At 57.0% G+C, this 12,843-nt stretch overlaps 1 protein-coding gene across 1 annotated transcript in view; it reads left to right on the top strand.

Annotated features, from left to right (window-relative positions):
- ABCA2 (ATP binding cassette subfamily A member 2) overlaps positions 1-12,843 on the top strand; it is a 32,849-nt gene that overhangs the window by 5,453 nt on the left and 14,553 nt on the right. Inside the window, exons 2-19 of the mRNA XM_087704846.1 lie at positions 3,180-3,273; positions 5,243-5,354; positions 5,624-5,793; positions 6,164-6,291; positions 6,429-6,506; positions 6,789-6,974; positions 7,219-7,437; positions 7,621-7,946; positions 8,041-8,200; positions 8,562-8,690; positions 8,819-8,986; positions 9,438-9,534; positions 10,142-10,315; positions 10,549-10,651; positions 10,834-10,948; positions 11,745-11,935; positions 12,196-12,346; positions 12,550-12,754. Coding sequence (XP_087560972.1) covers positions 3,180-3,273; positions 5,243-5,354; positions 5,624-5,793; positions 6,164-6,291; positions 6,429-6,506; positions 6,789-6,974; positions 7,219-7,437; positions 7,621-7,946; positions 8,041-8,200; positions 8,562-8,690; positions 8,819-8,986; positions 9,438-9,534; positions 10,142-10,315; positions 10,549-10,651; positions 10,834-10,948; positions 11,745-11,935; positions 12,196-12,346; positions 12,550-12,754 — 2,806 coding nt within the window. The remainder of the gene's footprint in view (positions 1-3,179; positions 3,274-5,242; positions 5,355-5,623; positions 5,794-6,163; positions 6,292-6,428; positions 6,507-6,788; positions 6,975-7,218; positions 7,438-7,620; positions 7,947-8,040; positions 8,201-8,561; positions 8,691-8,818; positions 8,987-9,437; positions 9,535-10,141; positions 10,316-10,548; positions 10,652-10,833; positions 10,949-11,744; positions 11,936-12,195; positions 12,347-12,549; positions 12,755-12,843) is intronic.

The raw sequence follows: 12,843 nt of genomic DNA, 5'->3' as shown, positions 1-12,843 counted from the left end.
CCAGAAGAAGAATTGAGAGAATGAGGAAATGCCCATGACTTTCTCTGGAGGGAGGGGCTCCCTCGAGCTGCTTCCTCCCAGCCCTGCGTAATTGCATCACAAGCTGTGTTGTGGGTCTTCTCTTGCTAAACAGCCAGACACACCCCTTTCCTTTTAGGAGAAAGGTGAGGCTGGTAAACAGTGCTGGGAGCGCCTAGGCGGCAGCTGCGCCCAACAACAGCTGAGAAGTGCCAGGTGGACCTTTCTTCCAATTTCCTCATTGCAGAAGAAAAAATAAAAGGCAGCTGCCGACCCCGGCCTGCCCTTTAGCCAGCAAAGCCTATATAAAATATAGGGTGTGGCGGGAAGTCCTGGAGGCTGCTGTGTCAAGAGAAATAAAAGATTTCCCCTTGTTATCCAGCTGTGCACACGCACATACCCTCAGGGCTGCTGTTTTTGACAGAGGCCCCTGGTGCTCCTTTTCCAAGGGGAGAGGAGAACTTTCTCTCTGAGAGCTCTTCCCATCACTTGTCTCCCTTCCCACTTTTGGGGTGGGGTGGGGTGGGGGGGACCGGAGTTTGCTCTGTGTGTGTACGTGTGTCTGTGTGTGTGTGTAAGAGAGCGAGTGCCAGCAGTCTCTTTGCGGGGTCGGAACCCGGGTTCTGTCGAGGGGTGATTCACTCCGGCGTGGTGTCTTGTGGGCAGAACAGTGTGCCTGCTTGCAATGTAAAAAAAACCGGATTTGGTTGCTATGGAAACGTAGCAAAGAGGATCTTCTTCATAAGGCTATTTTTAAAAAAATAAATAAATTGGAGAGGGATCCAAAAGGGAAAAAAAAAGAGAGGGGTGGGGGGAACTGGATCAAAGATCTGATATGAACCACTTGCCCCCTCCTCCCACAAAGGGCTAGCTGGGAGCTCTGGGGAGATTGGGCAAGACTTGGGCAAGGGGGTTGCGTATCTTTTCCTTTTTGGTTGTTGGGTGTTAAGAGGAAAATTCTCTGTTGCTGTTTCTTACTGTGGAGGCATCGGTTACTGCTGCAATTTTGCTCAAGGAAATGGAAATATACAAAGACTTGCTTGATTCCAGAGCTACAAAGGAGGGAAGAATAACGTGCGTGAAATAAATATTCTGCCTCTGGATGCTGCAAAGCAGCCTCCGTCTCGCAGGGGTTTAGCCCGGAGGTCTTTCCATCAGCCTTGAGGGCCCTGTGGGCTGCGGGCAGTGCCACCCTCTTTCCCTGCCGTTTACAAGTTGGACAGCTTGGGCAAAGGGCTGCCCAGGGCCCAGGTGTGACTTCCTCCTCTTCGGTCTGCTTCAGGCAGCCGTTGGGGCCCTGGGGCTGCCAATGGCCCTGAGCCTCTTGGAGGGACGGTGCCCTTCTGCCCTTGCCGAGGAAAACGGCAGGCGATGCCGCTTCCTTCCGAAACGTTCATGGTGGAAGGGAAGACGGCCAGCCACCCGGAGGCTAAAATGCTTGGCGCTGCCTGGTAGAAACCAGCTAATGAAACAGGCCTGGTGTTTCTGGGGACAAAGTGACAATTGTCAGCTTCCCGTGAGTAAACAAAGGAGGAGGGAGTCAGTGGGGAGACGGCTGCCCTCCCTGGAGGAATTGTATTCGGCGCCTTGACTCGGCTTGGGCAGAAGAAGCTGGTGCTGCATCCGAGGCCCAAAGGCGCCTCTGTCCCTCCAGCTTTCCCAGTTCCCCTCCCAGCAGAGAAAGGCTTCTGTTGGCACCCAGCCAGAACATTTCCCTGCATCTCCCCCTTTTCCTTTTCAAGAAAGAATTTCAACCTGAGTAACCTCCAGGCAGGATACCGAGGTCTTCTCTCCACCCCCACTGGTGTTTTTTGCATGAATCTCCACAGAGCTTCCTTAGTGTGGGATCCTGGCAGGTGGGGGACTTGATTGCTCAAGGGTGGCCTCCAAGGAAGGCCACGGCTGTGGTGCTGAAGCCTCCTTGGTTCCCAGTTTTAGGAAGGCTTCCTTAGGCCCATAACTCTGGGGAAGAATCAACAGGTCAATCGTGGCCAAGGGCCGTGGGGCACCTTTACAGGTGGGCCCTTCTGAGAAGAAAAGGGAATTGCTTCTCTTGGGCCTGGAGGGGAGGCGGGAGGGGGTTGTGGCCTACCAGTGGCCAGTGGAGCTGGCAGCAGATTCGGACAAGTAAGGAGGTTGGGGAGGAACCTGGGCCAGTCCTGGGCCAGTTCTGGGGAAGGCTCTGGTTAGGGCTCTGCGTCGGAGGGAGAGAGGGGGCCAGAGCCATATGCCAGTTATCAGCTGCCTTCAGAGTCAGACATCAGTGAGGCAGAAGAACAGATGGAGCCTGTTCCCAGTGTGCGCATGTGCAGAGTTGCCAGCTAAACAACAGGGGTTGACTTGGGAGTAAGGCCACAGGTGGACGATGAATGGCCCAGAGGGAATAAAAGAGCGAAAAGGGAGTGGAGTTTGCAGGAGACAATTAGTTCCTTTTAATAGTTCGACTCTCGAGACTCCTTGCCAAGTTCTGCAGAGATCGGCCTGGCAGCTCTCCAAGCCAGAGAAGGTCTGTGACTATAAATCCTCCCTTGAAAGACTTTGCTGGAGGCGAATGAGCAGATTTCACAGCAAATTAATAAAAGGGTTTTTTATCGGGACAAGGAGTTTGCTTCATCCTCTTGGGAAGCCTCAGTCAGAACAGAGGGGTTCGCAGCTGCTCTGCCCAAGAAGAGCAAAATGGGCATCCAGGTGGGCAGATGGGGTGGGGAGAGCGGCTGGTGGGGTAGGAGGATCTGAGTGGGGATCTTGCACAGCAGTGCTCCCTCCCTCCCTCCCTCCCCATTTTCATACTACTTTGAACGCTCAATTGCCCGACATTCTGGGTTTGCACTAGTAAGCCTCATTCAAGCAGAACAAACATGGGTTGTTGCCACCAGAAGAGCTGAATCTAGGTCAGTGAGTCAGGAGGTCTGGTTGGCATTCCCAGGTTGCCTCCTGATCCATTCCCCCCCCCCCCACTAGGAAACAGGAGGGCGACTTGGGGGATCCTAAGCCACCCTCGGATTTTGGGGGTTCAAGCCTTCTCCTTCGGCACAAAAGACTCCGGTGGGGTTTCTGTGTCCCCTCCGTTTGCCTCCCAGCCAGGTTCGGGGACGGTGGGCTCTGCCTGGAGGTCTCCCCCTGCCCTTTGACTCATTCAAGCTCTTCCCCCCCCTCTCCAGTGGGTGCTGTCCTTCGAAATCTTCATCCCGCTGGTTCTCTTCTTCATCCTGCTGGGGCTGAGGCAGAAAAAGCCCACCATCGCCGTGAAGGAAGGTAAGTGCCTGGCCGCCGGGAGGAACATGGTAATATTGGTGAGTCTTCCCCGATGGCCACGGGCACAAAGTCCACAGGTGAAGCCTGTCACCAGTGGCAACCAGGCCTCCCCGGGGAAGGCAGAGCCGAGGGATGCCGTGCCCTGCAGTTAGCAAACGATCCCTGCTTCGGACCGAAAGTGTCCTCAGCTGCCCGGAAGCTCGCCCACCTGGGGCAGAAACTCCTGCAGAGATGCGATGGGCAGCCTCTTCCCAGAGCCACTGCCACAGTCAATGGTTCTGGCTTTGGGGGCCCAAGAACCCCAGGGGCCTGGTGGGCAGGGAGGAGATTCCCAAAGGGTTGCAGCTGCTCCGCTGGTGATGGCGATGTAGGCAGAGGGTCACAAACTCTCTGTTAAGCCCCATTGGAATCAGCAGCAGCCTTTAGGTGCCCATTGGAAATGCCCCCGCACATAACCCAGCCCTTTCTTTAGTACCCCCCCCCCCAATGCCCATGGGAAGCTGCCCAGGCTGGCAGTTCTACCGTCGGAGGCATCGCCATGATCCGCCCCGTTTTGCTTTGAGGTTTGTTTTTTTCTTTTGTTTCTGAAATGTTTTTTTTTTCTCTTCTCTTCCTCCCACTCTTATTTTTCTTTTCAATTCCCCGCAACCTGACCTCTTTCTTCCTTCTTTTGCACCTGTGTTTCTTCTAGTCTGTAAGTTGGTTTCCTTTGGGCTGGGGCCATGTCTTCAGAGGGGGGGGGGGTCTCTTTGCCCCCACCCCCACCCCTTAGTTGACTAACGTTGTTTTAATGCCAGCTTTTTCCGATCTCCCTTCACATTCATAGCCCTCCCGGTCATGGTGGCAGGTAATCTGTTGGGGATTGGCGAAGGGGTATAAAGTCCTATGCAAATTCGGAAGCCAAGGCCTCTTCCCAAAAAGCTTTGGGAATCGCAAAAGCCTCGAAAATGCCCCCTCCTCAAAAAGGCTGTAAAAGAAGGTTATTTGCCACCATTGGGATCTCCCCCCCACTCCTAGATTTATATCTAGCTTACTCCTTATCTCACCCCCCCTTTCAATCCTGCCTTTTTTTTCCTGCAGTTGATCAGGGTTGGATCCTGGCTTAATTCCCTCCTCCCTGTCTTTTTAACTTGCCCTCTAGGACAGTGTTTCTCAACCTTGGCGACTTTAAGTCCTGTGGACTTCAACTCCCAGAATTCCCCAGCCAGCTGTGCTGGCTGGGGGATTCTGGGAGTTGAAGTCCACAGGACTTAAAGTCGCCAAGGTTGAGAAACACTGCTCTAGGATGTGACTAACCGGTTGGCCAAAGCCATCTGCCTTTGGTCAGGGTGGGTCAAAGGTCACTGGTTCCTGAGGTTCTGGATGGGTCAGCAACTCAGGAGTTTGCACAATCTCCGATGCCTCTGAAGCACAGAAGAGTAAATAAAATTAGATTTCAATGCATGTTTGCTTAGAAACGAATCACTCTTTCAAGTAAATCTTTTACAGAGTGAAATTATTTGATCAAGCCGTACCTTTTGGAATCGCTGGAGATCCTGGAATTCAGAGTGGACATTTATTTGCAATTTTGGGGAAGGTTTTGTTTTGGCTCCAAATTCCGCTTGGGAAGGGGCTGCAAGGGGCTTGGAGTTCTGCCTGGGAACAGACGTGATGCCATCTTGGCTGCGGGCAAAGAACCGGCTTCTCCATGCTCCTGAGGTGCTGGACTACAGTACCCATACCCCCTTGTGAAGTGTCGTGGGGCCTATGACCCAGCACATCTCCAGGGCACACTTAAGCACGGAGAAGGGGGAATTGGATGGAAGGACCGCTGACCTTTAACCCTCTGAACCGTCCCTCTGGCTAATCGGAAGAGACTTCTCCAAACTGATCTGACTTCCACACTGCTCTCTGAACTGGTTGTGCATCTTCTTACACACCCTGTCAGGTTTCCACCCACCCCTCTTTTCTCACGCTCTTCCTCCTCTAGCCTACTACACGGCAGCGCCCCTCACCTCGGCCGGCATCTTGCCCATCATGCAGTCCCTGTGTCCCGACGGGCAGCGCGATGACTTCGGGTTCTTGCAGTACTCCAATTCCAGGTGGGCCCCGCCACACCCCAAATGCCCAATTCCTGGTCTTCTGTTGCAAAGGATGGTTTGCAGGAAGAAAAGTGTGGGTTTTTTCCCCCATTCCTTTTGGTGCTTTGTAGCCTTTCTGGAGAGCAAAGGTGAGCAAGGCTGGGCAGACCTCAGGCTCTTTCCTCCACCAACCCTGGCAAGTGCAAAGGGCTGAAGGAAGTCAGAGCCCCTCTCAGGGTGTGCCTCCCCTTCATACATGCCTCCCCCCACCTTGGGGATCTTTCCTGCAGGGTTACCCAGTTGCTGGAGCGGCTGAACGAGGTGGTGGAGAAGAGCAACCTGTTTGACCCGGATCATGCCGGGCCGGAGGAGGAGTTGGAGTCTCTCCGGCGCCACCTGGAGTCTCTTGGCAGCAGCACCGGGCCCAGCCCCGTGGAGACCCACTTCACCACCAACGCAGGTGGGTTGGGGTCCTCCCCCTGTGGGCCAGGATGCAGCTCAGGGGAGAGTTGCTGCCGGTGTTGCTGTCAGTCCGCATTGCGTGCATGCAAAACTGCTTGCACAGTTGAGTGTAAATTGTTCTGAGCATGTGCAGAAATGAAAAAATGAGTAAAAACCAGCAGCGTCTAGGGAACCGGTTCGGGGGCATGGCCAGCCTGCTGCTACCAGTGCGAACCGGTAGCAACCCACCTCTGATGCAGCTGCTTGCCTCGTCTGGTTGCTGCTTCTGGGGACAAGCTGAGGGACATGCTTCCCGCCTGAGGGTGGGCGCTCTCCCTGCTCCCGCTCACCGCCCCATCTCCCCCTCCCCATTTATCCTTCCTTGGCAGCCCCCGGCTTCTCCCTGGACTCCGTGGCCAAGGACAAGACGGAGCTTCACCGCTTCCTCATGCAGAACCTCTCCTTGTCCAACGAGACGGTGGGGCTGCTCACGGGCTCCAGCATCAACCTGAGAGAGGTTGGCGGGGCAGGAGCAGGGGGCAAGGGGCAGGGGGGAGTCAGCTGCAGGCCCAGACCTGGAGGGACAATTGGGCCTCAGATAACGGGGGGGAGGGGGGAGTTGCCAGGGTCAAAGATTGACAGTTATTTTCTTAGGTCTACCGGCTCGTCTTTGGTGTGTCTCCTGGCTCTCCTGATGGCTTTGGCCCAGTGGACAAGCGGCATCACCCGGAGGTAAGACTTCCTGGCGCCTCATCTTGCTTGTCATGGCAGGCATGGGGGGGGAGAAAGAGGGGGGAAGATGGACAAAGGTTTGGCTTGGGGTGAGGGATGGACTCGGGCTGGTTCAGGAGGGGGTGGCAAATGGATGGTTGCCGTTTGGTCCAGAAGCCCAGCCTGCCCCTTCAAAGACTTCCTAGGAGGTGGGGAATTGTGGGAACTGAGGTAGGGAAGGTTGTGGGCAAAAGAGAAGCCGGAGAGGGTCTCTGACCTCTTCTCCACTCTTCCCCTCCCCAGAAAAGCTTTCTGGGCAACCTGAAGATGATGGAAGATGGGCTGGTCCGGCAAGCGCTCCGCCGCCCCCCCAAAGGCGCCCAGCGGAAGGCCATCCTCCGGCTCTTCTCCCATGCTTTGGGCCTGGCCAGCCCCATGGCAGAGCCCCCTGGCTCCGACAGCCCCCAGACCTTTGTGAGGGACGTGGAGGTGAGGGGGCCGCAGGGGGGGGAAGCCAACTCTCTGACTGGGGGGTTGGCGAGGGGGCTCTGCCATGGGGCTGGGGAACTGGTTCAGGGGCATGGCCAGCCTGCTGCTACCAGTGCGAGAGGGAAGGCAGGCAGGGGGCAGCCACCAGCCTCCCAGCCACAACAACCCTGCTTTGCCATCACGGCCCATGACAGGGCCATCGACCATCTCTTCAGTAACCACAGCTGCTTCCCCCCCCCCCCAGAACATCCTCTTCACCGCCCCTGTGCTGGAGAACCTGACATGTCGCCAGAGCCAGGATGCGCTGAGGCGCATCCTGGTCATCCCGGAGAGCCAGCAGCCTCTCCTGCAGGCCTACCGCGCTGGTGTCTGCAACCAGAGCGCCAGCCTGCGGGCCGACTACTTCAGGCAGCTGGTGGTGGAGATGAAGGACCAGCTGGAAGCTCGCAAGGTGGCTGAACAGGTAGGCAGGGCAGACTCTTCTGCGGCACCCCAGCCTTCGCTCACTCTCCTCCTGACCCAAGAGCCTCACCTGAGCGTCCGGTGCAGGGCTGGGATGGTCTTGGACTGCGCGGTTTGATTGGACCCGAAGGATCTTCCGAGGAGCAGAATTTCCTCGGTTGCAAGTAGATCTTTCTTCCCGCAGCTGAAGCTGGACGAGGTGAACCACACGGCCCAGAGCCGGCTCCACGCCCTGCTGGAGGACCTGATGGAAATGGAGAAGGTGCTGAAGGACCTGGACATCCTCTCCGCCCTGGCCAAGCTCCTCCCCAAGGGGGCCTGTGCTGCAAAAGCGCCCCCCACCGCCCCCAACAGCACCGGCTCAGCTGTGAACTTCACCTCCGGCACCAACTCCAGCTCCGAGGAGGGCAGGGCCGAGAGCGAGGCGCCAGCCGAGGATCCACAAGGGCAATGCTCGGCCTTTGTGCAGCTCTGGGCCGGCCTGCAGCCCATCCTCTGCGGGAACAACCGGTGAGGATCCCAGGGCGGCTGTGCCCGGGCACTTTGCTCTGGGGTCAGTGAAGCACAGGCGTGTGCCGTTTACCCTCCACATCTGCCCCCTTAGGACGATTGAGCCCGAGGCGCTGCGGCAAGGGAACATGAGCTCTCTGGGCTTCACCAGCAAGGAGCAGCGCAACCTGGGCCTCCTGGTGCACCTCATGACCAGCAACCCCAAGATCCTGTATTCGCCCGTCGGCACCCAGGTGGATAAAGTCATCTTGAAGGTGGGCAGAGCTCAGGAACAGGCTTTGCTCAGGGAATGCATCCAGGGGTGCCACCCGCCCTCTCTTCAAATGAAACACACACACACAACCTTGGCACGTTGTCTGGTTGACCTTCGGAGAGGCTGCCCGGCTGCCAACTCCAAGGAGAAGCGACACCAATGGAATCGTGGTGGAGTCCCCCTGGTGCTCCACAGATTCCGGCCACTGCCACGCCTTTCCCCGCATTGCAAAGAGGTTTATTTTTATTCCAGGGGAGAGTTCTCAGCACCCAAAGGAAAACGTTCCCAGATTCCCCTTGAGTACCCCACCTGCAGCGTCTTTGGGGCACCCTGCTTAACCCCCCCCTCCCCTCGCACGACAGGCCAACGAGACCTTCGCCTTTGTGGGGAACGTGACGCGCTACGCCCAGGTCTGGCTCAACATCTCTGCCGAGATCCGCAGCTTCCTGGAGGAGGGCAAGTTGCAGCAGCGGATTGCTTGGCTCCAGAAGGTATTGGGGGGGGGGGTGGTTGGCTTGAGCCCCCTGCTCACCCAGGGAAGATGGCCGGCAAAGAGGACCTGAAGGCAGAGAGGAGGGGGCTGCCCGCTCTCACTCCCCGCTCTCTTTGGGGCCCCCAGATGGCGGCCGACCTTCACCAGAACCCCGAAGTCCTGAATGTCTCTGACAGCAGCCTCTTGCACAACTTCATGGAGAGCAACCTGTCGCTCTCCAACACCAGCACGCTCCTCCAGCAGCTGGACACCATCGACAACGCTGCCTGCGGCTGGATCCAGTTCATGTCCAAGGTGGGTCTCGCTGGGCCTCCTCCCTGGCCAGAAGGGGAAGGGTCAAGCGGGGCTCCACCTCCAGCTGGGCAGCGGAGATCTCAGGGTTGGGGAGTCAGGAATGGAGTCCAGGAAGAGGGCATGGCAGGACTTTTTAAAAAATACATTAAAGATTTAAAATATATTTTTGGCATGGTGCCATTTGGTGAAATCATGATTTAAAGGATTTGAGATTCAAATGGCTTAAGAATACAAGCTACATCCGGCAGGGGTTGGTTTCCTCCCTCTTTGAGTCGGCATTGCTTTCTAGGGGGTTTCCTGCCTCCCTTGCTTGGGGTTCCTAGGCTTTGGGGGGGGGCATGTTCCTAGGACTGGCGCTCTCACACAGTCGCTCCACTGGGTGAGGGGAAGCTTTAATTTTGGGCTGTCAAAGCGCCTCCCTTGCAACTCAAAGGGTCCCCCTTTCCCCCAGGTCAGCGTGGACATCTTCAAGGGCTTTCCGGACGAAGAGAGCATCGTGAACTACACCCTCAACCAGGCCTACCAAGACAACGTCACAGTCTTTGCCAGTAGGGGCCTGCCTTCCCCTCCCTTGCTGCTCTTCCACCTTCCTAGCAGAGCCACCAGTTGGAGCCCTGGAGCTTCTGGGCAGGACTGGCCCTCAGTATAGCCAGCAGGGGGGAGTTTTTAGAGTGGGCCTTCTATTTTGGACCACAACTCCCATTATGGAAGGGAACGGTGGTGCCAATGGCTTCAGCACTGTGGACAGCTCCAAACTCGTTTTATTGCATAATTTGCTGTTTGTCAACCTGGTCAAGTATAAGGTGTGTAGGTGTCAACCCCCAGAATTCTGGGAGGATGAGCCTGCTGGATGGGAATTCTGGGAGTTGAAGTGCACATGCCTTAAAAGATGACAAGGTTGGGAAACACTGGTGTGTTGACTCCCTGGTTGCACAACGATGTATGTAAGAGCCTTTTCTGAGTACAAGGCTAATGGGGACTGTAGAGAGACAGAAATATTGATTTATGAGGACATTTACTCTAGAGGCCACCTATTATTTTAGATGGTTGAATGCAACCTCCCAGGTCAGCACCTGACTTACTTTGAGCCAGGTGTGCTGGCACTTTTTTCGCCTCCCTTATGGGCCATTTTCTGTCTTTTTTTCTCTCCCAAAGGTGTAATCTTCCAAACCAACAAGGATGGCAGCCTCCCTCCCCACGTCATGTACAAGATCCGCCAAAATTCCAGCTTCACTGAAAAGACTAATGAGATCCGGCGGGCGTATTGGAGACCCGGGCCAAACCACGGGGGGCGTTTCTACTTCCTTTATGGCTTTGTCTGGATCCAAGGTGAGCCCTTCCTGGCTTTCTCAGAAGATGAATCGATGCTCCCTTTTCCCGTCCCAATGACTGCAGGTTAATTGAGGGCATACATCAGTAACACTTTCTGACCCTTCGTTTTATTGTCCATGTGGTGAAAAGGCCAGTCACCTCTGGAGGCCCCAGGGCTGACCTTCCCAAACGCAGGGATCCATGCCCTGAGCACCTTTGGCATAAACCTAAGTGCTTCTCTCTTCCCAAAGACATGATGGAACGCGCCATTGTCAACACCTTTGTCGGCCGCGATGTGGTGGAGCCGGGCAACTACGTGCAGATGTTTCCCTACCCCTGTTACACCCGTGACGAGTGAGTCCCCGTCTCTGTCTTGGGGGGGCGGTGCTCCCTGGGGGAACAGGTCCTCTCTGAAGGCCAAGGAGAAGGTCTGTGCTGCTGTCGGCCTGGCCCCCGACTCACTCGGCCCCCTCCTCCTGGGGACGGATGGGGGTTTCCTGGACTGTGGACGAGGCTCCCATTTTTCCCTCCTCCAGCTTCCTCTTCGTGATCGAGCACATGATGCCACTGTGCATGGTCATCTCCTGGGTCTATTCGGTGGCCATGATGATCCAGCACATCGTAGCGGAGAAGGAGCATCATCTGAAGGAGGTGGGACGGGAGGGGCTGCTTCCCAAGGCCAGGGGGACATTCCGAGGCAGGAAAGGAAGAAGGAGAGTGGGGAAACAGTCCAAGGGGGTGGGGAGCTTTGCTGAAAAGCCGGGGGGGGGGGGCTGAGCTGGGTGCTGCTGCAGCTGGGATACCTTACCCAGAATGGGAGTCTCCAACCAGGACCCTGCAGGCCTCCCTGGGTGCAGGTGGCAGAGTAACGAAATGGGTGCTGTGAAGGGCTGGGGAGGGGGGCGCGAAACCTCCTCCTGGAACTGGAGCTGGACGTGCTCCCAGAGGGGGGGGGTCCCTCCAGCTGCCCCCTCGTCTTTTCAGCCATGGCTCTTCCCAAGCCGGCGCCCTCCCTCCTGTGGCGCTTCCCTGCAGAGCTCCTTCCTTGCCTCTGTGCCAGGAGGGCCTTCCCTTCCCATTCCCGCCGGCGTGGCTGTGTCCCTCAGCCGCCCTGCTTAATGAGATCATGATGAAGTGCCAGGGCAGAGAGCCAGCCAGCCACACAGCCTGCCTTCGGGTGGGTGGCGGCGTCCCTGCCAAGGGAGTTGGCAGAGGTGCCAGCTGCAGGGAGAGATTCCGTCCAGGCTGGCAGGCGGGCAGGGAGAGGCCCTCGCCAGAAGCTCTCCTGGCCACAGCAATTTTGCCTCAGAAGGACGGCTGGATTCCCCTCCATCCGAAGGCGGAAGGCTCAGAGTTTCAGAACTGCAGCAATTTCTGAAGGTTTTGGGCCTGGGAGCTGCCGAGGGGCCCTTCCCCCTGGGGCTGACGCTTTGCCTGTGCCCGGCAGGTGATGAAGATGATGGGGCTGAATAATGCCGTCCACTGGGTGGCCTGGTTCATCACAGGCTTCGTCCAGCTGTCCATCTCGGTCACTGCCCTGACCGCCATTCTCAAGTACGGGAAGGTCCTCATGCACAGCGACGTGCTCATCATCTGGCTCTTCCTGTCCGTCTACGCCGTGGCCACCATCATGTTCTGGTGAGGGCCAGCGGAGGGGAGGATGGCCTGGTTGAACGTTCACCCTCCTCTGGCCTACATTATGGGGCTTTGCAAAAGTAGGAGATCCGGTCCCTTGCCTCCCGTGGAGATGCCTTGCTGAGCAGAACGTGGGGCTCCCTCAAAGTAGACCCCGGCTGAGGATGATGGGCTTGGGAAGCCTGCTTAGCTAAGCCGATTTACCACCACCCCATCCATAGAACAGCTGCCTGTCACTGACCCCTCCCCCTATCTCCCCACAGCTTCCTGGTGTCCGTGCTGTATTCCAAGGCCAAGCTTGCCTCGGCCTGCGGTGGGATCATCTACTTCCTCAGCTACGTCCCCTACATGTATGTGGCCATCCGGGAGGAGGTGGCCCACGACAAGATCACCGCCTTCGAGAAGTGCATCGCTGTGAGTCCCCGGGAGAGACGCCGTTGGGGCTCCTGGCACTTGGGGGGGCAGCAGGAGCCTTGGGGTGATCTGTCTCTGTAGGGGGGTGGGCAACCTCCTCCAGCTGGAGGTTCTGTGGGGCCTGAGTTGGGCATCGGCCTGGCACAGCAAGGCGTTTTTCTCAGCCCTTTGAGGAATTTTCCCCCCTCTCCATTTCTCCCCAGTCCCTGATGTCCACCACAGCCTTCGGGCTGGGCTCCAAGTACTTTGCCCTCTACGAAATGTCCGGCGTGGGCATCCAGTGGCACACCTTCAGCCAGTCCCCCGTGGAAGGGGACGACTTCAACCTCCTGCTTTCCATGATGATGCTGATCGTGGACGCCGTGGTCTATGGGGTGCTGACGTGGTATATCGAAGCCGTGCACCCAGGTATGGGTTTGGGGGATCCCAGGGTGGGGGTCTTGCTGACTGCAGCTGCCACCCTGGGCTGAGACCCTCCAGGGCTCCTGCTGTGCCAA

The sequence above is a fragment of the Thamnophis sirtalis genome, unplaced genomic scaffold (assembly GCF_051295495.1).
Source record: "Thamnophis sirtalis isolate CommonGarterSnake01/CBP01778 unplaced genomic scaffold, rThaSir2_p1.2 scaffold_2, whole genome shotgun sequence".
NCBI lineage: Eukaryota > Metazoa > Chordata > Lepidosauria > Squamata > Natricidae > Thamnophis > Thamnophis sirtalis.
The sequence above is the reverse complement of the archived record's forward strand: the minus strand, read 5'-3'. Positions and strand labels throughout refer to the sequence as shown.